Source organism: Nycticebus coucang, chromosome X (genome assembly GCF_027406575.1).
Source record: "Nycticebus coucang isolate mNycCou1 chromosome X, mNycCou1.pri, whole genome shotgun sequence".
Taxonomy (NCBI): domain Eukaryota; kingdom Metazoa; phylum Chordata; class Mammalia; order Primates; family Lorisidae; genus Nycticebus; species Nycticebus coucang.
Genome location: NC_069804.1, coordinates 89,034,065 through 89,047,006, shown reverse-complemented (window position 1 = coordinate 89,047,006; position 12,942 = coordinate 89,034,065). Strand labels below are relative to the sequence as shown.

The 12,942-nt window shown below is 35.6% G+C and overlaps 1 protein-coding gene across 1 annotated transcript in view; it reads left to right on the top strand.

Annotated features, from left to right (window-relative positions):
* The window catches only part of MAGT1 (magnesium transporter 1), a 113,744-nt gene extending 104,265 nt beyond the window's left edge, over positions 1 to 9,479 (top strand). Inside the window, exons 8-10 of the mRNA XM_053579476.1 lie at positions 1,063 to 1,137; positions 5,361 to 5,453; positions 7,669 to 9,479. Coding sequence (XP_053435451.1) covers positions 1,063 to 1,137; positions 5,361 to 5,453; positions 7,669 to 7,676 — 176 coding nt within the window. The 3' untranslated portion in view covers positions 7,677 to 9,479. The remainder of the gene's footprint in view (positions 1 to 1,062; positions 1,138 to 5,360; positions 5,454 to 7,668) is intronic.
* Positions 9,480 to 12,942: the final 3,463 nt, after the last annotated feature.

The window sequence follows — 12,942 nt, the reverse complement described above, 5'->3', positions numbered from 1 at the left end:
AGAGTGCTAGGATTACAGGCATGAGCCACCATGCCTGGTCCCTGCTAAAATTTTTGAGAAGTTATTTTCAAAAAAAAAAAAAAAAGTCATTATTAGTCTCTCTAAAATGGTGCATAGTTCAAGGGAGTGAAATATTATTCAGAATGGCTACTTGATATTTTAAATGTATATGGGGTCAGGGTAATTCCTGAATGTCCAGTACAATTTTTTTTAAACAGGATATCTATTGCCCATGCTAGAGTACAGTGGGGGTGATCCTGGCTCACTATAGCCTCCAACTTCTGAACTCATGTGATCTTCCACCTCATTCTCCAGAGTAGCTGGGACTACAAGCATTTGCCACCACACACAGCTAACTTTTTAATTAATGTTTATTTTTACAGACAGGGTCTTGCTGTGTTGCCCAAGCTGGTCTTAAGCTCCAGGCTTCAAGTGTTCCTCCTTCCAAAGGGCTGGGATTACAGGCATAAGCCACTGTTCCCTACCTCAAAGTACAATTTCAGGAAAACTCATATTTTGTCTGTAAGTTATAATGGGGCATTTGCTTAAAATATAAGTTTTTCTTTGTACAAATTAATCTTCTAACCTTAATTTTTAAATTATATCTTCATAGTAAGTAATTATGCTGTATAGGTACAAGATTTCTTATTTTAGTTACTATTTTATAATTGAGTTGAAGATTTTTGCTGTTGTTGAGATGAAGCCTCAAGCTGTCACCCTGGATAGAGTGCTGTGGCATCACAGCCCACAGCAACCTCCCACTCCTGGGCTTAAGTGATTCTTTTGCCTTAGCCTCCCAAGTAGCTGGGACTACAGGCACCCACCACAATGCCCAGCTGTTTTTTGGTTGTAGTTGTCATTGTTGTTTGGCAGGCCTGGGCTAGATTCGAACCTGCCAGCTCTGGTGTATACGGCTGGTGCCTTAGCCACTTGAGCTATAGGCGCCGAGCCTGAGTTGAAGATTTATATATTCATTTTTATTTTCTTCATGAGAAACTAGGAATAATAAGGTAGTATGTCTTTTGTGTCTGTGTGAATTTCTCCTTAACTAATTTTTCTAAGATGGCGGAGTTACCTTAGGGATGGTACTTTTATGTGAAGCGGCTACCTCTGACATGGATATTGGAAAACGAAAGAGTAAGTTATGTCATATTTCAAAATATTACAGTTCTGCCTTAAATATAGAAAAAATAATGATCCCTTAGTCATGTTTTCCCTTAGTTATAGGCTAAGTATGTTATTTTACCACTTTGCTATTATAAAAGCAACGTATGCTCATTATAGAAAATGTGGAAAAAATAGAAGTATGAAACATTTAGGGGAAGATTAACCCCTTATTCCACCACTAAAAAAACTAATAATTTTATATTTCCTTCCATTTGTAACAACATTTTTTAAACTAAAAAAAAATGTTTTTTTGAGACCTCCCTGACTATGTCACCCTTGGTAGAATGCCGTGGCATCACAGCTCACAGCAACCTCAAACTCTTGGGCTTAAGCGATTCTCTTGCCTCAGTGGCGCAAGTAACTGGGACTACAGGCCCCCACCACAATGCCCTGCTCTTTTTTGGTTGTAGTTGTCATTGTTGTTTGGCAGGCCCAGGCTGTATTTGAACCTACCAGCTCCAGTGTATATGGCTGACGTCCTAGCTACTGAGCTACAGGCTCCAAGCCTAAAACTAAAAGTTTTTAAAAATAAAGATGATTCAAGTGTGATAGGTAAATAATTTTTTTAAGTATATATGTAAGATTTTGAATGTTTATAATACCTTTTTAACTAGAGTTAAGTAATATTTTTCTATATTTTTTAAATGTATATCCTATATTCTAATCTAACCATTCTGATTTTGTTAAATGTTTAGGTTTATTCTTTCATTATAATAAACACTTCTTCACTGACTATCATGATACGTTAAGCTTCATCTTCTTTTTGTATTATTTCCTTAAGGTAGCTTCCTAGAAGTAGAATAACTGTATGGTCCTATGTCTGCATATTTTCAGTTCTCCCGACGTTTTAAATTAATCATTCCGGTGGTACCTGTGACTCAGTGAGTAGGGCGCCAGCCCCATGTATCGATGGTGGTGGGTTTGAACCCCGCCCTGGCCAAACTGCAACAAAAAATAGCCGGATGCTGTGGTAGGCGCCTGTAATCCCAGCTACTCGGGAGGCTGAGGCAAGAGAATTGCCTAAGCCCAAGAGCTGGAGGTTGCCGTGATGTGTATCACCATGGCACTCTACCGAGGGCGACAAAATAAGACTCTGTCTCAAAAAAAAAAAATTAATCAGATCAAGTAGAATGATTTTGAAGTATTTCTTCTTTTTCTATTGTCTGTAAGATTTGGCATGATCTGTTTTTTGAAATTATCTTTTATTTATAAATATTAGTTGTCTATTTTTTGAGACTTAAAAAATAATAAGAAGTTAACTGATGACTACACTAAATCTCAGAGTCAAAGCATTCTATAATAGACATACTCTTATTTGACAATGTGAATGTTACCTTCTTTGCATTATTATTATTATTGCTTAATATTTCAATGCAGCAATTGTCTGATTTCTTTTCTGAATGTATTTATGTTCGTTCATTCTTTACAAGGTTTTTGTTTCTAGTCCTTATCTTACACATTGTTATTGTTATTAAATTTTAAGCCTTTTTAATTTTGTGAAGGCACAAAATGGAAACCTAATAAACACATGTATATGTAAAAATTAAAAAAAAGTAATCATCCCAAATTCTTTCCACAAAATTTATGATAATTTAGATTCCTATTAGTAGTATTTAAGAATGCATTTTCCACTGTAACTTTATCAACATTAGATAATCTCAAATGTATATATGTACACACGTGTATATATACCTAATTGGATAAGGGAGAAATATCATGTTATTTTTTTTGTATTCTTTTATTATTATTATAAGGTTGGATATTTTTCTAAATGGGTTTTTAGTCACTTGTGTTTGTATTTTCCTTTCCATCTTTTTTTGTCTTTTGTTATTAACTTAGAGTCTGAATTCTTCTCTTATTGGTTAACACAGACTTTTTTTTCTTTTTGAGATAAAGCGTCAGTTTGTCACCCTCGGTAGAGTGCCGTGGTGTCATACCTCACAGCAACCTCAAACTCTTGGACTCAAGCAATTCTCTTACCTCAGCCTCCTGAGTAGCTGGGACTACAGGTGCCTGCCACAACACCTGGCTATTTTTAGAGACGGGGTCTCATTCTTGCTCAGGCTTGTCTCAAACCTGTGAGCTCAGGCAGTCCACCAGCCTCAGCCTCCCAGAGTGCTAGGATTACAGGCATAAACCTCTGTGCCCAGCGGGTTAGCACAGATGTTTTATAAGTTGAGGTTTTCCTTTTATAGTTAAAAATTTCAGTGTCATCAAAATTAACCCACCTAAATAAAGTGTAATATTTACTTTATCTTCTAGAAGAATGATGAAGATACTGGATTTCGAATTTGAAAAATACTTACTTTGCTGAATTAAAATGAACCTTTGCATAGTAGAAGAAAATAACTAGTATATACATTTATTTATCCAGCCAGTATACATCCTACCACTGCCTGGCTTTTTAAAAGTTGCCCATTTCTATATTCTTTATTGGGAAAAGGCCATCTAAGTACACTGCTGGCATGAATTGCAAAACATTTTTGTGACATATATTAAAATAGTCACAATTTTATCTATAGCAAAAGTGTCTAACCCAATGAAATGATAAAAAAAAGTGATGATAATAATAATAAACATTTCTTTAGCACATACCAGGAACTGCACTAAGCACTTTGAGATAATGTGGAAAAAGTAGTATCCAAAGATATGCAGGGTGATGCTATATATACATACATGTATATGTTTTCTTAGAGAAAAAAACCACTAACTTCTCTATACGTTTTTCTAACATTTACATTTTATATTTACGTTCTAGCCCCTAATCATATCACATGGAAATTAGAAAAGAAAAAAAAGAATTGTTCCCTAAGTATAACAAAACTAAAATTTGTTTTTAATATCGGTCACTAAGTATATTTCCTTAGACCTTCCACTGCTGTAGTACACATGCTTTCCATTATCCCCATCTCTGGTTTTTTATGTTACTTGTTTGGTTTTGAGCAGGGTCTTCTTCTGGATTTCAGTGTCATGATCACAGCTTACTGCAGTCTCACTGCAGCCTTAAACTCCTGGGCTCAAGCAGTCCTTCTGCTGAAGCCTCCCAGGTAGCTGGGACCAGAGGCACATGCCACCATGCCCACCCAACTTTTTTTATGAAACAGAATCTCCCTCTGTTGCCCTGGCTAGTATACAATAGCATGATTATAATTCACTATAGCCTCAAAGTGCTAAGCTCAAGTATCCTCCTGCCTCAGACTCCCGAGCAGATGGGACTATGTGCCTATGCCACCACACCCAGCTAAGGTTTTTCTATTTTGGAGAAGAGGTCTCACTCTTGCTCAGGGTGGTGTCAAACTCTGAGCTCAAGTAATCCTCCTGCCTGAGCCTCACAGAGTGCTCAGATTATAGGTGTGAGCTACCTGACCGAGCTCCAGCTAACTTTTCTTTTTGTTTTTTTTTTTTTTACTTTTTAGAGATTCAGTGGTCTCAATATGTTGCTGTGGCTGATCTGAAACTCCTTTCCTTAAGCCATCCTCCAGACTTGGCCTCCCAAAGTATTGTAGGCATGAGCCACCATGCCCAGCCCCTGTTTTGGTATTTCTTAGCCAGTATTAGTTCAGGGACACAAAGAGCTTCAAGTTATGGGAATCCATACTTGAACATTGTGTGGTCAGTATATTGTGATTGAGATCAGTAATTGCTATGCTAATCCAGAGCATGTGAAGTTAGTGGAGAGAGCTATGAACTTAGGGCTAGGAATCAGATTTTTTCCTCATTATTTGAATGAGGAAACCATGTTGAATGAGTTCTTCATACAAGGCTGTATAGTTACCTGTGCATGAAGTACTTTCAAGTGAGGCTATTACAGTAATGTTATTGGATGTCTAAGTCAGTGTTTATCAAAATAAGGCCACTATTAAGGGTCTAAAGATTTAATAAATGAGTGATTTTCTTGGAAGACATTGTTTCTAACACTAAATTTTTGAGTGTGATGACTTTAAAGGAATCATTATTTCATACAATTGAATTGCATAAATAGGTAAATGAAGTCAGTTATAGTAGAGCAAATTAAAGAGGAAGAAAAAATTCCTGAAGATTACAAAATGGGAATGAGAATTGTTGGAGAGTTGAGATTTCAGTAATTTGTAGCCCTTCCTTTTCACTCTAGACAGGGTAGACTAACATTTATGTCCTAGTTATTTTTTTTATATCCAGCATGCTCATTTTACTCTCCTTTTGTTTTTCTATAGTAATGTGTGTGGCTGGTATTGGATCTTGTCATTACTATTCTTCAGTTGGATGCTCTCTATTTTCAGATCTAAATATCATGGATACCCATACAGGTATGATTCTTAATTTTTTATTTATATAGCAGTTACCTAACTTATAATGATTAGAGTTGATGTTTTATAATATTTTCTTGTTCTTTGCTTTGATTCAAAATTATTCTAGCTTCTAAAGGAAAGAGATAGGATTAATTTAGATATAGTGTATATAAAATTAAGATAATTATGGTATAATGGGTCATATTAGTATGTGATTTTTCAGGAACATGTATCAGGTTTATTATGTCATCAGCTAATTTAATCTAGAAATCTATAAACATGATAGAATATTTTATACCATATCTATTTGTATAGTTTCCTTATCTGCATAATATCTCCTGAGGAAAAAAATAATTTTTTTTAATTTTCTTAAAAACTTCTCACCTCTGGCTCGGCGCCTATGGCTCAAGCAGCTAAGGCACCCGCCACATACACCTGAGCTGGTGGGTTTGAATCCAGCCCTGGCCCGCCAAACAACGACAGCTGCAACCAAAAAATAGCCAGGTATTATGGCGGGCGCCTGTAGTCCCAGCTACTTGTGAGGCAGGGGCAGGAGACTCGCTTGAGGCTCTGTCTCAAAAAAATTTTTAAAAATTAAAAAAAACTTCTCACCTCTACTTTTGAAGGCTGTTTAGATGGTATAAACAGCACATCTGATTACAATCCAGTTTGTAGACAGTGTAAGGAATGTTTAAGAAGGTTTCAGCTTAACAAGAATAAAAAACATTGAGTTATGAATTCTTTTTTTTTTTTTTTTTTTTAAAAAAAAGAAGGTCTCAGCTTGAAATGTTCATAAAGAACCCTAAGGCTTTCAGGCACAGTGGCTCATGCCTATAATCCTAGCACTCTAGGAAGCTAAGTTAGGTGGATTGCTTTAGCTCAGGAGTCAAAACCAGCCTGAACAAGAGTGAAACCCGTTTCTACTAAAAATGGAAAATTAGCCAACCTTTGTGGCAGGTGCCTGTAATCCCAGCTACACGGGAGGCTGAGGCAAGAGGATCGCTTGAGCCTGAGGTTGCAGTTGCTGTGAGCTGTGACACCATGGCACTCTACCCAGGGTGACAGAACCCTAAGGCTTAGTATATTTTTGGTAGAGAAGAGATCTTTCTCTTGCTCAGGCTGGTTTTGAACTCTTGAGCTCAAACAATTCTCTCACCTTAGCCTCCCAGAGTACTAGAATTACAGGTATAAGCCACCATTCTCAACCTAATTCCTATTTTTTTGTTTTTGAGACAAAGTCTCAGTCACCCTGGGTAGAGTACCATGGCATCAGCATGGCTCACATTAACCTCAAACTCTTGCGCTCAAGTGATCCTCCTGCCTCAGCCTCCAGCGTAGCTGGTACTATAGGCATATGCCATCACACCCAGCTAGTTTTTTTCTATTTTTAGTACAGATGGAGTCTCACTGTTGCTCAGGCTGGTCTGGAACTCCTGAGCTTAAGTGATCCACCCACCTCAGGCTCCCAGAGTACTAGGATTACAGGCATGAATCACCACATGCAGCTACTAATCCTATTTTTAATATAACATTGTCCTGTCATATAAAGGATTACAAACACTAAAGATAACGTGTATCAACTGATATTTTTGAGATGTAAATTCATCCTTCATGTTGATTTTAACACAAGTAGATAATTTTGAACAACTTCCTACTCCATTCATTAAATTGTGGCATTTCTAGAAGCTTTGGTTTTTTTAGAGACAGGATCTCACTCCATCACCCAGGCTGGAGTAGAGTGGCAGGATCACAGCTCACTGCAGACTAGAAGCAATGAACAACATAAATTAATCTTTTGCATTTTGTTTTTTTTCTTATGAACTTAATTTTAAGACAAAAACCTCATAGAACCTTGATTGTTGACTTGCAAGCTTCCAACTTTATAATGTACTTTTATTCTTCTATATATGTGTGTTTTATAATAATTTCTCCTCTATAGAATACTAACTTGTATGTGATGGTAATTTTGCTGGGACTTCTGTTAATGATTTCACTGCCAGGATTGATTCATTGATTAATTAGTGTCTCTATTTAGGAGATATTTTAACTTTGGGTTATATCTGTGTCATAAGACCATCTGATCTCTCAGTGTTTCTCACTTTTTATCATTGATACTCGAAGATTATCATACATACTCTTTGATCTGTTAAAATTAAGATACTATATATATATTAACAATAAAGCCTACTCTTCATTCAAAGACTAATAGATTGCTATATGTTTTTTGTTTCAGCTTTCTGATGAGTTAAAAAGGATCGCAGAAATATGTAGACACTGGAGTAATGGAAATTGAAAAATGAAAAATGTGTGTGTTTGAAAATAAGAATACAACTTGTGTATTTTGTATTACCTCTTTTTTTGAGTCATTTAAATAGTTAATAATTTAACCAAAGAAGATATCTAGTGCCTTAATAAGCAATTTCCTGTCAAAATTATGAAGTATTTGGAAATTATTCCCTTTTTAACTTTCCCTTCCCAGTGAACTTTATGGAACATTTAATTTAGTAGAAATAAGTACATTATTAAAATTTCAAAACTACTACTTTTTAAATTAGAACAAAGCTCAAAAGTGCTTTGGTTAACTTTTAGTCATCTGATTTTATATTATACTATCCAAAGATGGGGAAAGAAAATCCTGACCAGGTGTTGCCACGTGTCTATTATAGATAATTGCATCAGGATTAGCTTTTCTATCTTTCCATGGATGTATATACTTTACACATCTTTCATTTTGGGTAGACAAATTAAAACAACACCATTCTTCAGTGTATACATCTAGCCTTTAAAAACACCATCCTCCTCCCCTCCTCCTGCATTTTTCCTACTGAAATAGTGCTATTTGTGCTTATTTATAGCTGTAGATGTTAAAAAATATTCTAAATACAGGATTACTATTTCTGTATGAGTGTGGTAGTAACTACCTTGTATTTGAAATATTTCAGATTCATTTCACCTCCTCAGTTTTATTTAAGGTGGCCCATTTCTAATAAAGATATAGCTTAGTGCTAAAATCAGTGTAACTTATAAGTGGTCAAAAATGTTTCTGTAAATTAGAAATTGTCACTTATTTCATTTGTACCTAAGAGAAAAATAGGCTCAATTGTGTGTTAGGAAAATACTCCCTTAGAATGAAAAAAATAATCATGAAATATTGCTTTGTTGCCTACGTATAGAAATTAAGTGTTTCTTGAAAGGTGTTCTTTCTGTTTTTGCTGTTATTTTAGCCTTTATTATATTCCTTTAATTGGAGATACAAAGTAAAAATTTGAAGTTTTGTTTGAGTTTTGTCTTTTTCAATGGAAATAACCATATTTGCTAACCAAATTTCTCTGAAAATGTTTACATGGTATCATTACATCTAACTATAACCTTCCCTATAGCTATGGAGAATAACCTAAAATGCCACTATTATAGAATTATGAGAATTGTAATTCTGAAAAAGTAATTTTAAATGAATCTTAGAATTATTACATTAAATCCGGGTGTGGTGGCTCACGCCTGTAATCCCAGCACTTGGGAGGCTGAGGCGGGTGGATTGCCTGAGTTCACAGGTTTGAGACCAGCCTAAGCCAGAGTGAGACCCCCGTCTCTAAAAAATAGCTGGGTGTTGTGTTGGGTGCCTGTAGTCCCAACTACTTGGTAAGCTGAGGCAAGAGGATCACTTGAACCTAAGAGTTTGAGGTTGCCATGAGCTAAGACATCACAGCACTCTACCAAGGGTGACCAAGTGAGACCCTGACTCAAAAAAAAAACAGAAACTGCCTTCAGCTGATTGCCATCTAATAATCGTCCCATGTGGTTCGGAAATCTTAGTATAATAGAGGTTTACAAACAAAGATAATGAATATAATTGCCTCAGAAGAAATGTTTTATTTGGGTTTTTCATATTACATTTGGTGAGTGGGGGACTATAGTTCACCCTTTACTATTTAGTGGAGCCACTTTTTTGTAATTAAACCCTTGTACATCATGTGATTCTATATTCCTTATCTATTGTTCTGTACTTGTCTCAGGTCAAATAAATTTATGCTGTGATTCTTATGAGACTTGTATGAAGATGCCCTGATTTGTATGGATTGACCAGGGAAATAGTAATCTGTCTAGCTCTAGATAGTTTGTCATGAGCATTAATAAAATGACATTTTCTTGTATCTGTCTCTCTTTAAGAACATATTCTTCTTCTGTAAGGAGAAACATACTGTTCTGGCTAAATCTGTGGAAAGCAGATATACTACACTTAAATAGTGTTATTTCTGTGGAAATATTGAAATTAGCTTTTATCTGAAGTGCCTTAAGTAAGAGTCTTAATTTACTTTTCTAGTAATAGTTTAAATATTATTTCTATGCCTTTTAAAGGTACTATTCAAAATGACAGATTATAGTGGCAAAGATAACCAAATGTTTGGCTATTTGCGTTGTGACCATTATCAATAAACTTTTACAATCTAAATTATGAGGTTTTGATTACTGTCTAAAGAGAGGTGAATTTAAAACAATAAACTAGGCTCTACGCCTGTAGCTCAAGTGGCTAAGGTGCCAGCCACATACACCAGAGATGGCCGGTTCGAATCTAGCCTGGGCCTGCCAAACAATGACAACTACAACCAAAAAATAGCCAGGCATTGTGGTGGGTGCCTGTAGTCCCAGCTACTTGGGAGGCTGAAGCAAGAGAATCACTTAAACCCAGGAGTTGGAGGTTGCTATGAGCTGTAATGCCACGGCACTCTACCCAGGGCGATAGCTTGATGCCCTGTCTCAAAAAAAACAAAATAAATAAAATAAAAATAAAACAATAAACTAGGTGGGGCACAGTAGCTCACACCTATAATCCCAGCATTTTAGGAGGCTGAGGTGGGAAGATTGCTTGAGCCCAGGCATTTGAGACCCACCTGAACAACATAGCAAGATCCCACCTTTACTATTTTTTTTTTTTAATTAATCAGGTGTGGTGGCATGCATCTGTAGTCCCAGCTACTTCGGAGAATGGGAAGGGGAGAATTGCTTGAGCCCAGGGGTTTGAGGTTACAGTAAGCTATGATCACACCACTGCACTCCAGCCTGACAGAGCAAGACGCTGTCTCTTAAAAAACAAAACAAAACAGGGCAGTGCTCATAGTTCAGTAGGTAGGGCACCGGCCACATACACCCAGGCTGGTGGGTTCAAACCCGGCCCAGGCCAGCTAAACTACAATGAAAACTGCAACACAAAAATAGCCAGGTGTTGTGGTGAGCACTGTAATCCTAGCTACTTGGGAGGCTAAGGCAGGAGAATTGTTGAGCCAAAGAGTTTGAGGTTGCTGTGAGCTATGATACCACAGCACTCTATTGAGGGTGACAATACTATCCAAAGATGGGGAAAGAAATTTTAAAATTAAATTAATTAAAATTAAAATTAAAAAAATTTTTAGACTAGTGTCTAAAAAAAAAAACCACTAAACTAGGATATTTCATTTTGAAGTTAAACAATTAAATTAATTTAAATTTCTTATTGTCCTATTGGCAGTTCAATGGGACAGTTTATTTAAGTATTGCATATTTTTCCAGGAATCCATACATGGTCCTTTGTTAATGTTGTCATCCATTAGATTAATAAAAACAGCCAAAATGAAGCAATAATAAACAAATTGGATTTAATTAAACTGAAAAGTTTTTGTACAGCCAAGGAGACAACGAAAGCAAATAGACAACCTACCCAATAGGAAAGGATATTTGCATATTTTGAATCTGACAAACACTTAATAACCAGGATCTATACAGAACTTCAATTAATTCACAAGAAAAAAAACAACAATCCCATACATCAATGGGGAAGAGAGATGAATAGACTCTTCTCCAAAGATGACAGACGAATGGCCAGCAATCATATGAAAAAATGCTCAGCATCCCTAATTATTAGAGAAATGCAGATTAAAAATACCCTGAGATATCACCTAACCCCAGCAAGAATGGCCTATATCACAAAATCTCAAAACTTCAGATGCTGGCACAGATGTGGAGAGAAAGGAACACTTTTACACTGCTGGTGGGACTGCAAACTAATACAACCTTTTTGGAAGGAAGTATGGAGAAACCTCAAAGAACTCAACCTAGACCTCCCGTTTGATACTGCAGTCCCATTACTGGGCATCTATTCAGAAGGGAAAAAAAACTTATAAAGACACTTGTACTAGGCTGTTTATCGCAGCCCAATTTACAATTGCCAAAATGTGGAAACAACCTAAATGTCCTTCAACCCAGGAATGGATCAGTAAGCTGTGGTATATGTATACCATGGAATATTATTCAGCCATAAAAAAATGGAGATTTTGCAGCATTTGTACTAACCTGGATTGAGGTGGAACACGTTATTCTTAGTGAAGCATCACAAGAATGGAGAAGTATGAATCCTATACTCAATTTTGATTTGAAGTCAATTAGTGACACGGTTAGGCATGGGGGAAGGGGAGAGCAGACAGAGAAAGAGGGAAGGGGTGAGGGAAAGGAAAAGAGAAAAAAAAAAGAAAAAGAAAAGAAAATAGTGACTAATTTTCACATAAATTGGTTTTAATTTTGACCAAAATATATTACTTAAACATTAATTTTTAACTCAACTTGTTAATATGTTGTTTAGGATATTGTATCCTCATTTATAAGTGACATATGTTTGTAATTTCTCACTTATGATAATATATTTTCTCCAACTTTAATATCAGGTGTACCCAGATCAAGTAGAATGATTATTTCTTCTTTTTCTATTGTCTATAAGATTTAGCATGATCTGTTTTTTGAAATTATCTTTTACTTTTATTTATTAATATTAGTTGTCTATTTTTTGTTACCTAAAAAGAAAAATGAGAAGTTAACTGATGACTCTATACTGAATCTCAGAGTCAAATCATTCTATAATAGATATACTCTTATTTGACAATGTGAATGTTACTTTCTTTGCATTATTATTATTATCATTATCGCTTAATATTTCGATGTAGCAATTGTCTGATTCCTTTTCTGAATGTATTTATGTTCGTTCATTCTTTACGAGGTTTTTGTTTCTAAGAATCTTAAACATTGTTATTGTTATTTCAAGTCTTTTTAATTTTGTGAAGGCAAAAAAATTGAAACCTAATTAACACATGTAAATGTAAAAAAAAAACAGCCAAAACGAGATGAATGGCTGTGTTCAATGATTGACCTACTTTTATCCCAGACAGTGAATTTGCCTTGACTAGCTAATTTCCTTTTGGAAATAAAAAAAAAAAAAATTGAAACCATTACCCTAGCAGATTACCAAGTTATATGAGACTAGAAAGCAGCACATTTGCAAATATGGAGTTTACACACTGAATGGGAAATAAAGAGACCTGACTTTTAGTCCTTGGATCAGTTTTTGTAGTAAACAAAACATGCTATAGTAACATACAACCTCTTTGGACCTATTTCTTTATCCTGAAGAGAATGTTTCCAGCAAGGGGTTGGAAATCTACATCCTTAAGACCTTAAGTGCAGGTCCTTCAGTGCAGCCTTTTGA